General features: G+C 43.3%; 1 protein-coding gene across 3 annotated transcripts in view; it reads left to right on the forward strand.

Annotated features, from left to right (window-relative positions):
* The window catches only part of LOC139539061 (AF4/FMR2 family member 1-like), a 66,681-nt gene extending 60,010 nt beyond the window's left edge, over positions 1–6,671 (forward strand). For 2 of the 3 annotated variants that reach the window (XM_071341765.1, XM_071341785.1), the window contains exons 17-19: positions 18–64; positions 2,141–2,370; positions 2,659–6,671. In XM_071341765.1, coding sequence (XP_071197866.1) covers positions 18–64; positions 2,141–2,370; positions 2,659–2,783 — 402 coding nt within the window. In that variant the 3' untranslated portion in view covers positions 2,784–6,671. The remainder of the gene's footprint in view (positions 1–17; positions 65–2,140; positions 2,371–2,658) is intronic. The other variant, XM_071341775.1, reaches the window with a different exon arrangement.
* The last annotated feature ends 6,875 nt before the right edge of the window (positions 6,672–13,546 follow it).

Below are 13,546 nucleotides of genomic sequence, written 5' to 3' on the forward strand. Positions count from 1 at the left end.
CACATCCTCCTTTTCAGAGTTCCTTAAAGTCTGCAGCCCAGGCTCCTTCACCATGTATCTCAAAGTAAGTCTTTCACCTAATGTACAATATGTCTTCTCTCCAGCCTGTCTCCTTTTAGACATGTACAATTTCTCTCATACACAATCAATCAATAGCACTTTGACAACGTTTGATATGAAAAAGGCTTTATAAGTAATGATTGATTGACAGTGAAATATACAGCCCAGTGAACCCACATAATACCTATATAGACTGTTGTAGATCTGTTTGTATATATTATGGATCCCCATTAGTTCCTGCCAAGGCAGCAGCTACTCTTCCTGGGGTTTATTATGGATCCCCATTTTAATTCCTGTCAAGGCAGCAGCTACTCTTCCTGGGGTTTATTAGGATCCCCATTAGTTCCTGCCAAGGCAGCAGCTACTCTTCCTGGGGTTTATTATGGATCCCCATTAGTTCCTGTCAAGGCAGCAGCTACTCTTCCTGGGGTTTATTATGGATCCCCATTTTAATTCCTGTCAAGGCAGCAGCTACTCTTCCTGGGGTTTATTAGGATCCCCATTAGTTCCTGCCAAGGCAGCAGCTACTCTTCCTGGGATTTATTATGGCTCCCCATTAGTTCCTGCCAAGGCAGCAGCTACTCTTCCTGGGGTTTATTATGGATCCCCATTAGTTCCTGTCAAGGCAGCAGCTACTCTTCCTGGGGTTTATTATGGATCCCCATTAGTTCCTGCCAAGGCAGCAGCTACTCTTCCTGGGGTTTATTATGGATCCCCATTTTAGTTCCTGCCAAGGCAGCAGCTACTCTTCCTGGGATTTATTATGGCTCCCCATTAGTTCCTGTCAAGGCAGCAGCTACTCTTCCTGGGCTTTATTATGGATCCCCATTAGTTCCTGCCAAGGCAGCAGCTACTCTTCCTGGGGTTTATTATGGATCCCCATTTTAGTTCCTGCCAAGGCAGCAGCTACTCTTCCTGGGATTTATTATGGCTCCCCATTAGTTCCTGTCAAGGCAGCAGCTACTCTTCCTGGGGTTTATTATGGATCCCCATTAGTTCCTGTCAAGGCAGCAGCTACTCTTCCTGGGGTTTATTATGGATCCCCATTAGTTCCTGCCAAGGCAGCAGCTACTCTTCCTGGGGTTTATTATGGATCTCCATTAGTTCCTGCCAAGGCTGCAGCTACTCTTCCTGGGGTTTATTATGGATCCCCATTAGTTCCTGCCAAGGCAGCAGCTACTCTTCCTGGGGTTTATTGTGGATCCCTTATTAGTTCCTGCCAAGGCAGCAGCTACTCTTCCTGGGGTTCAGCAAACTTAAGGCAGTTTATACCATTTAAAAAAATCTTGCAATACTTTCACAGCACACTGTGTGCCCTCAGGCCCCTACTCCACTACTACCACATATCTACAGTGTGTGTGTGTATGTTTGTGTTGCTTCACAGTCCCTGTTGTTCCATAAGGTGTATTTTATCTATTTAAAAGAATCTGATTCTACTGCTTGCATCAGTTACTTGATGTGGAATAGAGTTCCATGTAGTCTTGGCTCTATGTAGTACTGTGTGCCTCCCATAGTCTGTTCTGGACTTGGGGACTGTGAAGAGACCTCTTGTGGCATGTCTTGTGGGGTATGCATGGGTGTCCGAGCTGTGTGCCAGTAGTTTAGACAGACCGCTCGGTGCATTCATAAATGCAAGTAGTGATGAAGTCAATCTCTCCTCCACTTTGAGCCAGGAGATATTGATATGCATTCTATTAATATTAGCTCTCTGTACATCCAAGGGCCAGCCATGCTGCCCTGTTCTGAGCCAATTGCAATTTTCCTACGTCCCTTTTTGTGGGACCTGACCACACGACTGAACAGTAGTCCAGGTGTGACAAAACTAGGGCCTGTAGGACCTGCCTTGTTGATAGTGTTGTTAAGAAGGTGGAGCAGCGTTTTATTATGGACAAACCTCTCCCCATCTTAGCTACTGTTGTATCAGTATGTTTTGACCATGACAGTTTACAATCCAAGCAGTTTAGTCACCTCAACTTGCTCAATTTCCACATTTATTTCTTAGACAATTTAGTTGAGTTTTAGGGTTTAGTGAATGATTTGTCCCTCAGTTTCATGCCCTGGCTTGCTCTCTCTTCCCCAGAAGCACGGGTACCCCATCCCCCATGTCTCCCATGCCATCTCCTGCCAGCACAGCCAGTTCTGGGCCGGGCTCCAACCACAGCAGCGGGGCGGGGGCAGGCACCGTCAGCACCGTGGCCATTCCACAGGTCATCCAGCAGGTGGCGTCTTCCTACGTCAACATCACGGCACTCTTCCTGAGTGCTCACGACATCTGGGAGCAGGCTGACGAGCTGGCCCACAAAGGCAGTGGTGAGGAGGAGCAAGGGATGGTGGAAGGGAGGGTTAAAGTCACAGGGATATTATTACACAGGAATGGGTTCTTTATACCTGTAGTTCTTCATGTCACCACTAGAGGTCAGGATCACCGTGGGGAAAAGATACTGGTGATGAGGTTTTAGGCTGGGTTTCTGTACAGCACTTTGACATCGGCTAATTGTAGAAAGGGCTTTTATAAATAAATTTGATTTTGATTGTAGTAATATTCATGTAAGTGTTTAATTTCTCAGTGTATTTCCTTATCTCTCCATGACTCTCTAGGTTTGCTGTCTGAGTTGGACTTGACTCTGGGCCCGTTGAGCCTGACGTCCACCATGAGCTCTCTGGTGCGTCACACACGGCAGGGACTGCAGTGGCTCCGACTGGACACCCGTGAGGCACAGTGACCGCTTCTCATCCCCGTCCCAGCCCTTGCCCTGTCGACGACGCCCCAGCCCTGGCTTTCCCTGTCGACGACGCCCCAGCCCTGGCTTGCCCTGTCCACGACATCATTTTTGGTTTTATTTATTGACGGGCCAGCAGATGAATGCAGGATCCCAAGTCCCTCTACAAGTTGTTCACATGGATACCAAGTAACCTTTTATTTCATTTTCTCTCAACTACATATATCTATATATATCTCACACACACACACGGATTACATGCATTTTCGGGTCCCTGTCCTCTGTTGGTCACATTGAAGGGACCATCAATAAACAACTATCACATCCTCTGGAGCTCAGGGGGGGCTGAGCTGAATAGGACTCCCTCCCTTTCTCAACAACGTGCCACACAGCCAGCTGACTGGCCCTGCCACATCCCTCTGGGGGTCAGTAGGGGTGTCTCCCCGTGGAAAGCCACACCCCTCTGGGGGTCAGTAGGGGTGTCTCCCCGTGGAAAGCCACACCCCTCTGGCGGTCAGTAGGGGTGTCTCCCCGTGGAAAGCCACACCCCTCTAGGGGTCAGTAGGGGTGTCTCCCCGTGGAAAGCCACACCCCTCTGGGGGTCAGTAGGGGTGTCTCCCCGTGGAAAGCCACACCCCTCTGGGGGTCAGTAGGGGTGTCTTCTCATGGCCTGCCACACCCCTCTGGGTGTCTTCTCATGGCCTGCCACACCCCTCTGGGTGTCTTCTCATGGCCTGCCACACCCCTCTGGGTGTCTTCTCATGGCCTGCCACACCCCTCTGGGTGTCTTCTCATGGCCTGCCACACCCCTCTGGGTGTCTTCTCATGGCCTGCCACACCCCTCTGGGTGTCTTCTCATGGCCTGCCCTGTCTGTCTTGGAGGTCAGTGAGGGCGTGTCCCTGTGGGATGGTTGTCTGAAGATACCAGCTTTTTTTGGGGTTGGGGTTCAGAGAGGCCTCTCACCTTTCTCCTGTGGTAATGCAAAGCAGTGATGACAAAAAGCTTATTTATTAGTCTCATTATCATGATCTTTATTATTATATCACTATAAATATATTGTTGAAGTTTTTTTTTTTGTTGATCAAAAGCGTTGATATGGCCAATGTTTTACTTCACAGCCAACTTAAAAAGGTCCTATAGAAGTGAAGGGATCTATCCATCCCAGACACGTCTATAATAATACTGGTCGAATTCGGCAGGATATAGTTTAGTATGTCTCTGCTCTACCATAAAGTATTTTAAAGTGACTAGATGCATTGTCCTGAAATATGAACGTCAGTATTCTTGAATGGAGACGACAGATGGTCCTTGATGCTTTTTGTGGAGATATATTATTCTTTTTCCCATTTTTCTCTTCAAAAGAGATGGATTCTACGTGCCAGGGCGGGTCCACTATGTTCAATCAGTCATAACAGAAATATGATTCGAGTTGGATTTCGTACTTACTTTCCCTTTTTATCAACAACTGTTCATCTGAGACATTTAGATAAGAAACCAAATAGTCTGATTTGACCAGTAGCACTGGTCCCTACTCTTCAGACAGGAAGCAGGAAGTAACTACCTCATCTTCACTGCACATGGGAAGCAGAGCAACGCTGTCTGATGGTAGGGGAGAGAGGGAGGGACTGTGGCCTAATGTGATGGTTGTGAGCGTTTTCTCTAGTTCTGCAATCTATTCAGCATACATGCTTTTTAACACGCAGGCTGAAGCTGCGCATCAAACCAGTTTTTATACAGACATGGCATCGTTCAGTAGATATAAAAGTGCCTTAGATGGGTTTTTTTAAGGACACTTGCGTCTGTCTTCCCAAATGGAATACTTATTGAATATATCATCAACTTGTATTGATCATTTACAAAGCAAGTCCCATTAACTGAAGTCAAAAGTGGATTGAGTATGTGGTAGGAGTTTTGAAAGCAGGATACTCTTCACTTTACTAACAGCCATGACCGTTGGAAATGATTCACTGTAGGACTGGCAACCTGTGAGGAAGCGTTGACAGGCTGTTTTGTTTACTTCCTTTGCGTAGCTCTGGTGTCACATCCTGTGCGTACATACGATAACAGCCCATGTCATTTGAAAATAACACTTGTCAACACATCTAAATGATTGCTGGGTTTTTTTTCTCCGTACGGTAGTCGAAAACTACAGTTTATGTACCACACACGTCAGCAGAAGTGACTGGGCAAATGATTGGCTAAATCTTACAACTGGCCTTTGACCCTATTGCCCATTTTTATCTCTTCAGTACCTATTACCACCATTTTTAGACCACACAACTCCCTAGATGACAAGATGTCCCAAATGGAACCCTATTCCCTATATAGTGAACTATTTTTGACCAAGTAGGCTACTAATATAGGGTCCAATTTGGGACATAGTCAATGTCTCTAGAGGAGTATTAATTTTTATCATGGACATTTATCTATTCGTGGAGATCAAAGATTACCAGACGAAGACAATGCCTTTCTGTAGAATTAATTGATATAATTTCCCTTTTTTAAAGCGCCCTGTTCAATTTCTGTAGAATGAATGACTTGGTGTTTTGTTTTTCTGATTTCAAAAAGGTGGTGGTTTGATGGTATTACAATTACACACTTGTATTTGATTAAATCAGTGGTTTATTTAATGTTTTAACGGATGTTATTGTTGGCGAAATACTAGTGATCCTTTATTATTTTGTATCAGTCAATCAATATTCTGATATTTAAGCCTATATACAACCCTGCCTCTCTCATTTCAGCATTAACACAACAATGCTTTACAGCAAGATAAAACAACGTGTATCATTTGCACTTGTTTCAATGTATTTTCGGTTTCCTTCAGTGTTCTCCTCCGGGTTGGACAGACAAGACAACTTTGACGTGTCACAGTCCTCTTGCTTGTTGTAAGGCTTTGGTTAAGAGCAATAAAACCGAGCGGTGAATGCAAAACAATACATAGAACATTTAATAAAATACTGTTTTTGATGAAAGATTGGAGATTGGTTCACATCACCATGCTTTGCTTAAAATTGAAAAAATCTGTGCCGTTTAGTTAATTGAATTGTTTTATTGTTACTATACTGTTAAAAAAAAAAAAAAAAAAAAATTGGAGCTCACTGGAAAAGCTATTTCTATTGGCTGACAAATATATAAGGGCTGCACATGGAACCACAAAAGAAAAATGGGTTTGTATTTATTTTATCACAAATATGAACCGTATGAATAGAGTATACTGGTACCATGGCTTTATAAATATATATATATATATATATATAATTTTCTGCTTTTTTCTCCAAGGTAGGCTGCTTTGTAAGTAATCAATCATACTTTGAGTTACCCAACTTGGATGTCAAACTGCACATGAAATGAAATGTTGTCCTGTTTTGAGATGACGTTCTACGTTTTGTACTTACTAAAACGTTGCTCTGGTTTCTACGTCATGTTACATGTCCTTTTCATATTTTTGAAGGTTTATTGTCATGCTTCATTTCAATCTTTAAAAAGAAAAATGTTGCGCTTCAGTTGTAGGTATTCTGTGTGCAGAAATGTATAATTATTGTCCATAAATATATGATATCACACTAAAAGGAACAACATCACCGTGGTCATTTACTGGGAAAATGTGCAGAAATCTTTTGTAATTAAACTTTTTTGCCTTGTGGAAATATGTAAATAGTTTGAGCTGCAATGTACAGAGATGTATAAAGACTGATTGACAATGAATTTTGGTTTTCTTTGACTCAAGTTCCTTTCCCCCAAAGATGCTGTTTTGCAGACCTTTTTGTAGCTTGGCTGCTGTAGCTGAAGATGAATTGTTGACAATGTTTTAACTGGCTCAACAATACATCTAGACCAGACCTCTGTACTGTAAAATGTTTGAGGCAATAAACTTTGGGGAAAATGTGCTGGCTGTGTGAATTATTCTGCTATAACTACGGTAGTGCCACATCGAACTATGGCATTCTGATTTATTTCATAATTATGACGTCTGCTATACAACATGAATTCAATGTAAGAACATGTAACACCCCCCCCGGATACTTTCAAAAAACTGAATTAATTAACTACTGTGTTGCTGATGACGGTTGCTGTCCCTATCATTGCCAAGCCTATCGCTGACCTTTTTTAACCCGTCTCTCCTCTCTGGGGATGTTCCCATTAGCCACAGATCGTCCTTTATTTAAAGGGGGAGATCAAGCTGATCCTACCTGTTATAGACCTATTTCTATTTTGCCCTGTTTGTGTTGGGGAAAACTTGTCAATAATCAACTGATCAGCTTTCTTGATGTCTATAGTATTCTCTCTGGTATGCAATCTGGTTTCTGCTCAGGTTATGGATGTGTCACTGCAACCTTAAAGGTCCTCAATGATGTCACTATTACCCTTGATTCTAAGCAATGTTGTGCTGCTATTTTTATTGACTTGGCCAAAGCTTTTGGCACGGTAGACCAGTGGTTCCCAAACTTTTCATAGTCCCCTGCCCCTTAACATTCACCTCCAGCTGCGTACCCCCTCTAGCACCAGGGTCAGCACACTCTCAAATGTGTTTTTTTTTTACATCATTGTAAGCCTGCCACACACACACAATGCAATACATTTATTATACATGAGTGAGTTTGTCACAACCCGGCTCGTGGGAAGTGACAAAGAGCTCTTAATAGGACCAAGGGACAAATAAGAATATAATAATTAATCTTGCTCTTTGTTTAACCATCTTACATAAACCTTATTTGTTCCTTGAAAATTGTGAATAACTCACCACAGGTTAATGACAAGGGTGTGCTTGAACGGATGCACATAACTCTGCAATGTTGGGTTGTACTGGAGAGATTCTCAGTCTTAAATCATTTCCCACACACAGTCTGCCTGTATTTAGTTTTCATGCTAGTGAGGGCTGAGAATCCACTCTCACATAGGTGCGTGGTTGCAAAGGGCATCAGTGTCTTAACAGCCCGATTTGCCAAGGCAGGATTTCCTGAGCGCAGGCCAATCTAGAAATCTGACAGTGGCTTCTGTTTAAATTCAATTTTCACAGAACCGATTGTTGCAATTTCGATGAGGCTCTCTTGTTCAGATATCGGCAAGTGGACTGGAGGCAGGGCATAAAAGGGATAACAAATTCATTTGTTTGTGTCATCCGTAACCTGCGTAATTGCGCACCCAACTCACTCAGGTGCTTTGCTATATCACATTTGACATTGCCCGTAAACTTGAGTTCATTTGCACACAAAAAAATCATACAATGATGGAAAGACCTGTGTGTTGTCCTTGTTAATGCAGACAGAGAAGAGCTCCAACTTCTTAATCATAGACTCAATTTTGTCCCACACATTGAATATAGTTGCAGAGAGTCCCTGTAATCCTAGATACAGATCAATCAGGTGAGAAAAAACATCACCCAGGCCAGTCGTGTGAGAAACTCGTCATCATGCAAGCGGTCAGACAAGTGAAAATTATGGTCAGTAAAGAAAACCTTAAGCTCGTCTCACTTTAAAAAAACGTGTCAGTACTTTGCCCCTTGATAACCAGCGCACTCCTTCCTGTATGTTGTAAAAGCGTTACATGGTCGCTGCCCATATCATTGCATCGTGCAGAAAATACAAGACAGTTCAGTGGCCTTGCTTTAACAAAGTTAACCATTGTCACTGTAGTGTCCAAAAAGGCAGCAAGAGCCTCTCGGTGGATGCTGCAGTGTACCCAAGTGGCGTCGGGAGCAACTGCTTGCACTCACATTAACACTCCACTATGTCTCCCTGTCATGGCTTTTGCACCATCAGCACATATATTAACATGAGCAGCAGCTACGTTTGGCTACATACGGACCGTTAGTGGAATTCCCGCGAGATGGAGTAACGGTTAATGTGATTGGATGTTCATTATTTGACGTTATTTCGCTGAACACTAGATGGTTAAATTGTATTTTTGGCAGTGAAACGAGGCTACTCAGGCGAGAAAAAAAACTCACCCAAATGTATATCCCCATTGGAAAATACAAATTGACTGTTTGAAAATGTGAAGTAAAAAGAAAATATATATATATTTTTAAATGTGAATCACATTTTTATTTGGCGTACCCCCGACAGCATTGCGCGTACCCCTGGAGGTACGCATACCCCAGTTTGAGAATACTAGCGGTAGACCATTCCATTTTTGTGGGCCGGCTAAGGAGTATTGGTATCTCTGAGGGGTCTTTGGCCTGGTTTGCTAACTACCTCTCTCAAAGAGTGCAGTGTATAAAGTCAGAATCTTCTGTCTCAGCCACTTCCTGTCACCAAGGGAGTACCCCAAGGCTCGATCCTAGGCGCCACGCTCTTCTCAATTTACATCAACAATGTAGCTCAGGCAGTAGGAAGCTCTCTCATCAATTTATATGCAGATGATACAGTCTTATACTCAGCTGGCCCCTCCCTGGATTTTGTGTTAAACATCAAAGCTTTCTTAGTGTCCAACAAGCTTTCTCTACCCTTAACCTTGTTCTGAACACCTCCAAAACTAAGGTCTTGTGGTTTGGTAAGAAGAATGCCCCTCTACCCACAGGTGTGATTACTACCTCTGAGGGTTTAGAGCTTGAGGTAGTCACCTCATACAAGTACTTGGGAGTATGGCTAGACGGTACACTGTCCTTCTCTCAGCACATATCAAAGCTACAGGCTAAAGTTAAATCTAGACTTGGTTTCCTCTATCGTAATCGCTCCTCTTTCACCACAGCTGTCAAACTAACCCTGATTCCGATGACCATCCTACCCATGCTAGATTACGGAGACGTAATTTATAGATCGGCAGGTAAGGGTGCTCTTGAGCGGCTAGATGTTCTTTACCATTCGGCCATCAGATTTGCCACCAATGCTCCTTATAGGACACATCACTGCACTCTATACTCCTCTATAAACTGGTCATCTCTATATACCTGTCGCAACCCCACTGGGTGATGCTTATTTATAAAACCCTCTTAGGCCTCCCTACTATCTGAGATATCTACTGCAGCCCTCATCCTCCACATACAACACCCATTCTGCCAGTCACATTCTGTTAAAGGTCCCCAAAGCACACACATCCCTGGGTCGCTCCTCTTTTCAATTTGCTGCAGCTAGCGACTGGAATGAACTGCAACAAACACTCAAACTGGACAGTTTTATCTCCGTCTCTTCATTCAAAGACTCAATCATGGACACACTTACTGACACTTGTGGCTGCTTTGCGTGATGTATTGTTGTGTCTACCTTCAGTTCTTGCCCTTTGTGCTGTTGTCTGCGCCCAATAAAGTTTGTACCATGTTGTGTTGCTACCATGTTGTTGTTATGTTGTGTTGCTCCCATGTTGTTGTTATGTGTTGCTGCCTTGCTATGTTGTTGTCTCTCTTTATGTAGTGTTGTCTCATGTCGTGATGTGTTTTGTCCTATATTTATATATTATTATTTTTAAAAATGTAATCCCCCGTTAATATGTGCACTGTATTAAATTAAATATGAGCAGTTAAACAAGGATCCACAATCACCATGTAAACCGTTCAGTACAATTAACGTTACTACGATGATACCAAGCGTATCTGTGATACCCTGGCGATACCACCACCAGCTCGTGGCTTGAGTAACGTTTCCTAGCATATTAGAAGTTTGGATAGGGGGCTACACATAGAATTAGGAATTAAAATACTAATTAATGATAGTAATTCAATAGGATCTCTCTGGGGCTACAGCTAAAAGGCCATCCCCAATCAATGGGGGATTAAGAACTCTAGTCAACTAGCTAGCTACTAACGTTAGATAGCTAGGCTATAAAAGGCCCAATCCAGCCATTATCTTAATATCAAATCATTAACCTAAGTACCTTACTGTAATAGTTTTCCATTATTAATATAGTCCCACATTTTTTTTTTCTTTTTTTTTTCTTTTTTAGCAAAAAAGCGATTTATGTGAGTGGTGATGGGAAGGGCACCAATTAAGCAGTGGAGGGGCTTTAATGGGATTTCTTCATCCCGCTCACACATTTTTTCATACAGCAAGTCACCTGTTCCCGCTGGCTTTTTGTCCTATCTGGCACCCACGACAACTGGTCTCGGGACACGACCGCAGTACAGCAAATGTTATTTTAGTCGTGACGCAGTTTGCTTGGCAGCCATGGTCCAAGCAATTTTACGCCCTATAGTAGAAAAGAGGTAGGCTACTGAACTTGAAGCCACAAGAAAGATGAGAGTGGACACTTGCACTTTCTCTTGAGCTACACTATTGTTCAAAAGTTTGTAGTCACTTAGACATTTAAATCTAATAAAATTAGATTGGAACCTGATGGTCCCAATGACAGAGCTCAAGAGTTTGTTCTTAACAAAATACCGGTCTCAACGTCAACAGTGAAGAGGCGACTCTGGGATGCTGTCCTTCTAGGCAGAGTTGCAAAGAAAAAGCCATATCTCAGACTGGCCAATAAAAATAAAAGATTAAGATGGGCAAAAGAACACAGACACTGGACAGAGGAACTCTGCCTAGAAGGCCATCATCCTGGAGTCGCCAGGATACACATGTTTAGCAGATGATTTTGCGGGTGTAGCGAAATGCTTGTGTTTCTAGCTCCAACAGTATAGTAATATCTAACAAATCACAACGATACAGACATCTAAAAGTAAAATAATGGAATTAAGCAATATATAAATATTAGGATAAGCAATGTTGGAGTGGCATAGACTAAAATACAGTAGAATAGAATACAGTACATACAAAAATATGTAAACATTATTAAAGTGACTAGTTTTACATTATTGAAGTGGCCAGTGATTTCAAGTCTATGTATATAGGGCAGCAGCCTCTAAGGTGCAGGTTTACATAACTGGGTGGAAGCCGCCTAGTGATGGCTATTTAACAGTCTGATGTACTTGAGATAGAAGCTGTTTTTCAGTCTCTCATTCCCAGCTTTGACACACCTGTACTGACCTCGCCTTCTGGGTGGTAGCGGAGTGAACAATTGTCACAGGGTCGTTAGGGTTTGGCCTGGGTAGACCGTCATTGTAAATAATAATTTGTCCTTAACTGACTTGCCTAATTAAATAAAGATTAAATTGAATAAAAACTGTCCGTGGCTCAGGTGCGGCGCATCCTGTCAGGCTGTATCATGGCCTGGTACGGCAACTGCACCGCCCGCAACCGCAGGGCTCTCCAGAGGATGGTGTGATCTGCCCAACACATCACCGGGGGCAAACTACCTGCCCTCCAGGACACCTACAGGACACCTACAGCACCCGATGTCACAGGAAGGCCAAAAATATTATGAAGTACAACAACAATTGTGCATCTGTAAAAGATTGTAAGTGTTTTAGGTGCCAAGACAAATTTATTCTGCCTCCCGAGGTTGAAGAGCCGCGGTTGCGCCTTCTTCACCACACTGTGTGGGTGGACCATTTCAGATCGGCAGTGACGTGTACGCCGAGGAACTTGAAGCTTTCCACCTGCTCCACTGCTGTCCCGTCAATGTGGATAGGGGCGTGCTCCCTCTGCTGTTTCCTGAAGTCCACAATCAACTCGCTTGTTTTGTCGACATTGAGTGAGACGTTATTTTCCTGGCACCACACCCCCAAGGTCCTCACCTCCTCCCTGTCGGCTGTATCGTCATTGTTTGTAATCAGGCCTACTACTGTTGTGTCATCTGCAAACTTGATGATTGAGTTGGAGGCGTGCGTGGCCACGCAGTCATGGGTGAACAGGGAGTACAGGAGGCGGCTAAGCACGCACCCTTGTGGGGCCCCTGTGTTGAGGATCAGCGAAGTGGAGGTGTTGTTTCCTATCTTCACCACCTGGGGGGCGGCCCGTCAGGAAGTCCAGGACCCAGTTGCACAGGGCGGGGTCGAGACCCAGGGTCGAATATGGAGGGTACTATGGTGTTAAATGCTGAGCTGTAGTCGATGAACAGCATTCTCACATAGGTGTTCCTCTTCCTCTATTTCACTGTAAAAGCTACTGTAAATTGGACAGTGTAGTTAGATTAACAAGAATTGAAGCTTTCTGCCAATATCAGATATGTCTATGTCCTGGGAATTGTTCTTGTTACTTACAACATCATGCTAATCACATTAGCCTACGTTAGCTCAACCATCCAGTGGGGGACTCACCGATCCTGTAGAGGTTGATGGAGGCCACTGTGTTCTTGAGGACCTTCAATGCAGCAGAAATGTTTTGGAACCCTTCTCTAGATCTGTGCCTCGACACAATCCTGTCTCAGAGCTATATGGACAATTCCTTCAACCTCATGGCTTGGATTTTGCTCTGCCTTGCATTGTCAACTGTGGGTGGACTCCAATCAAGTTGTAGAAACAGGGATGATCAATGGAAACAGGATGCACCTGAGCTCAATTTCGAGTCTCATAGCATATACTTATGTAGCATTTACTTATGTAAATAAGGTATTTCTGTATTTTATTTGTACATACATTTGCAAAAAATTCTAAAAACCTGTTTTTGCTTTGTCATTATGGGGTATTGTGTGTAGATTGATGAGGCCATTTTTTTATTTAGTCCATTTTAGAATAAGGCTGTAACTTAACAAAATGTGGAAAAAGTCGAGGGGTCTGAATATTTTCCGAATGTACTGTATATCTCTAACTAGGAGAGGAGCGGTGGGCTACTGAACTTGAAGCAGCGAATGCTGAGAGTGTGTGAATAATGTCAGAAAGAGGAGTGTTTAATACAACAGGTAAGCTAACGCATACAAAGCAGGAAGACAATCGCCTTCTAAATCATTTGCAGGAGAAAAATACATTTTCATCCGAAAGTTCTTTCTGGAATGCTGCCCTCTA

This window comes from Salvelinus alpinus, chromosome 1 (assembly GCF_045679555.1).
Source record: "Salvelinus alpinus chromosome 1, SLU_Salpinus.1, whole genome shotgun sequence".
NCBI classification, from domain to species: Eukaryota; Metazoa; Chordata; class Actinopteri; order Salmoniformes; family Salmonidae; genus Salvelinus; species Salvelinus alpinus.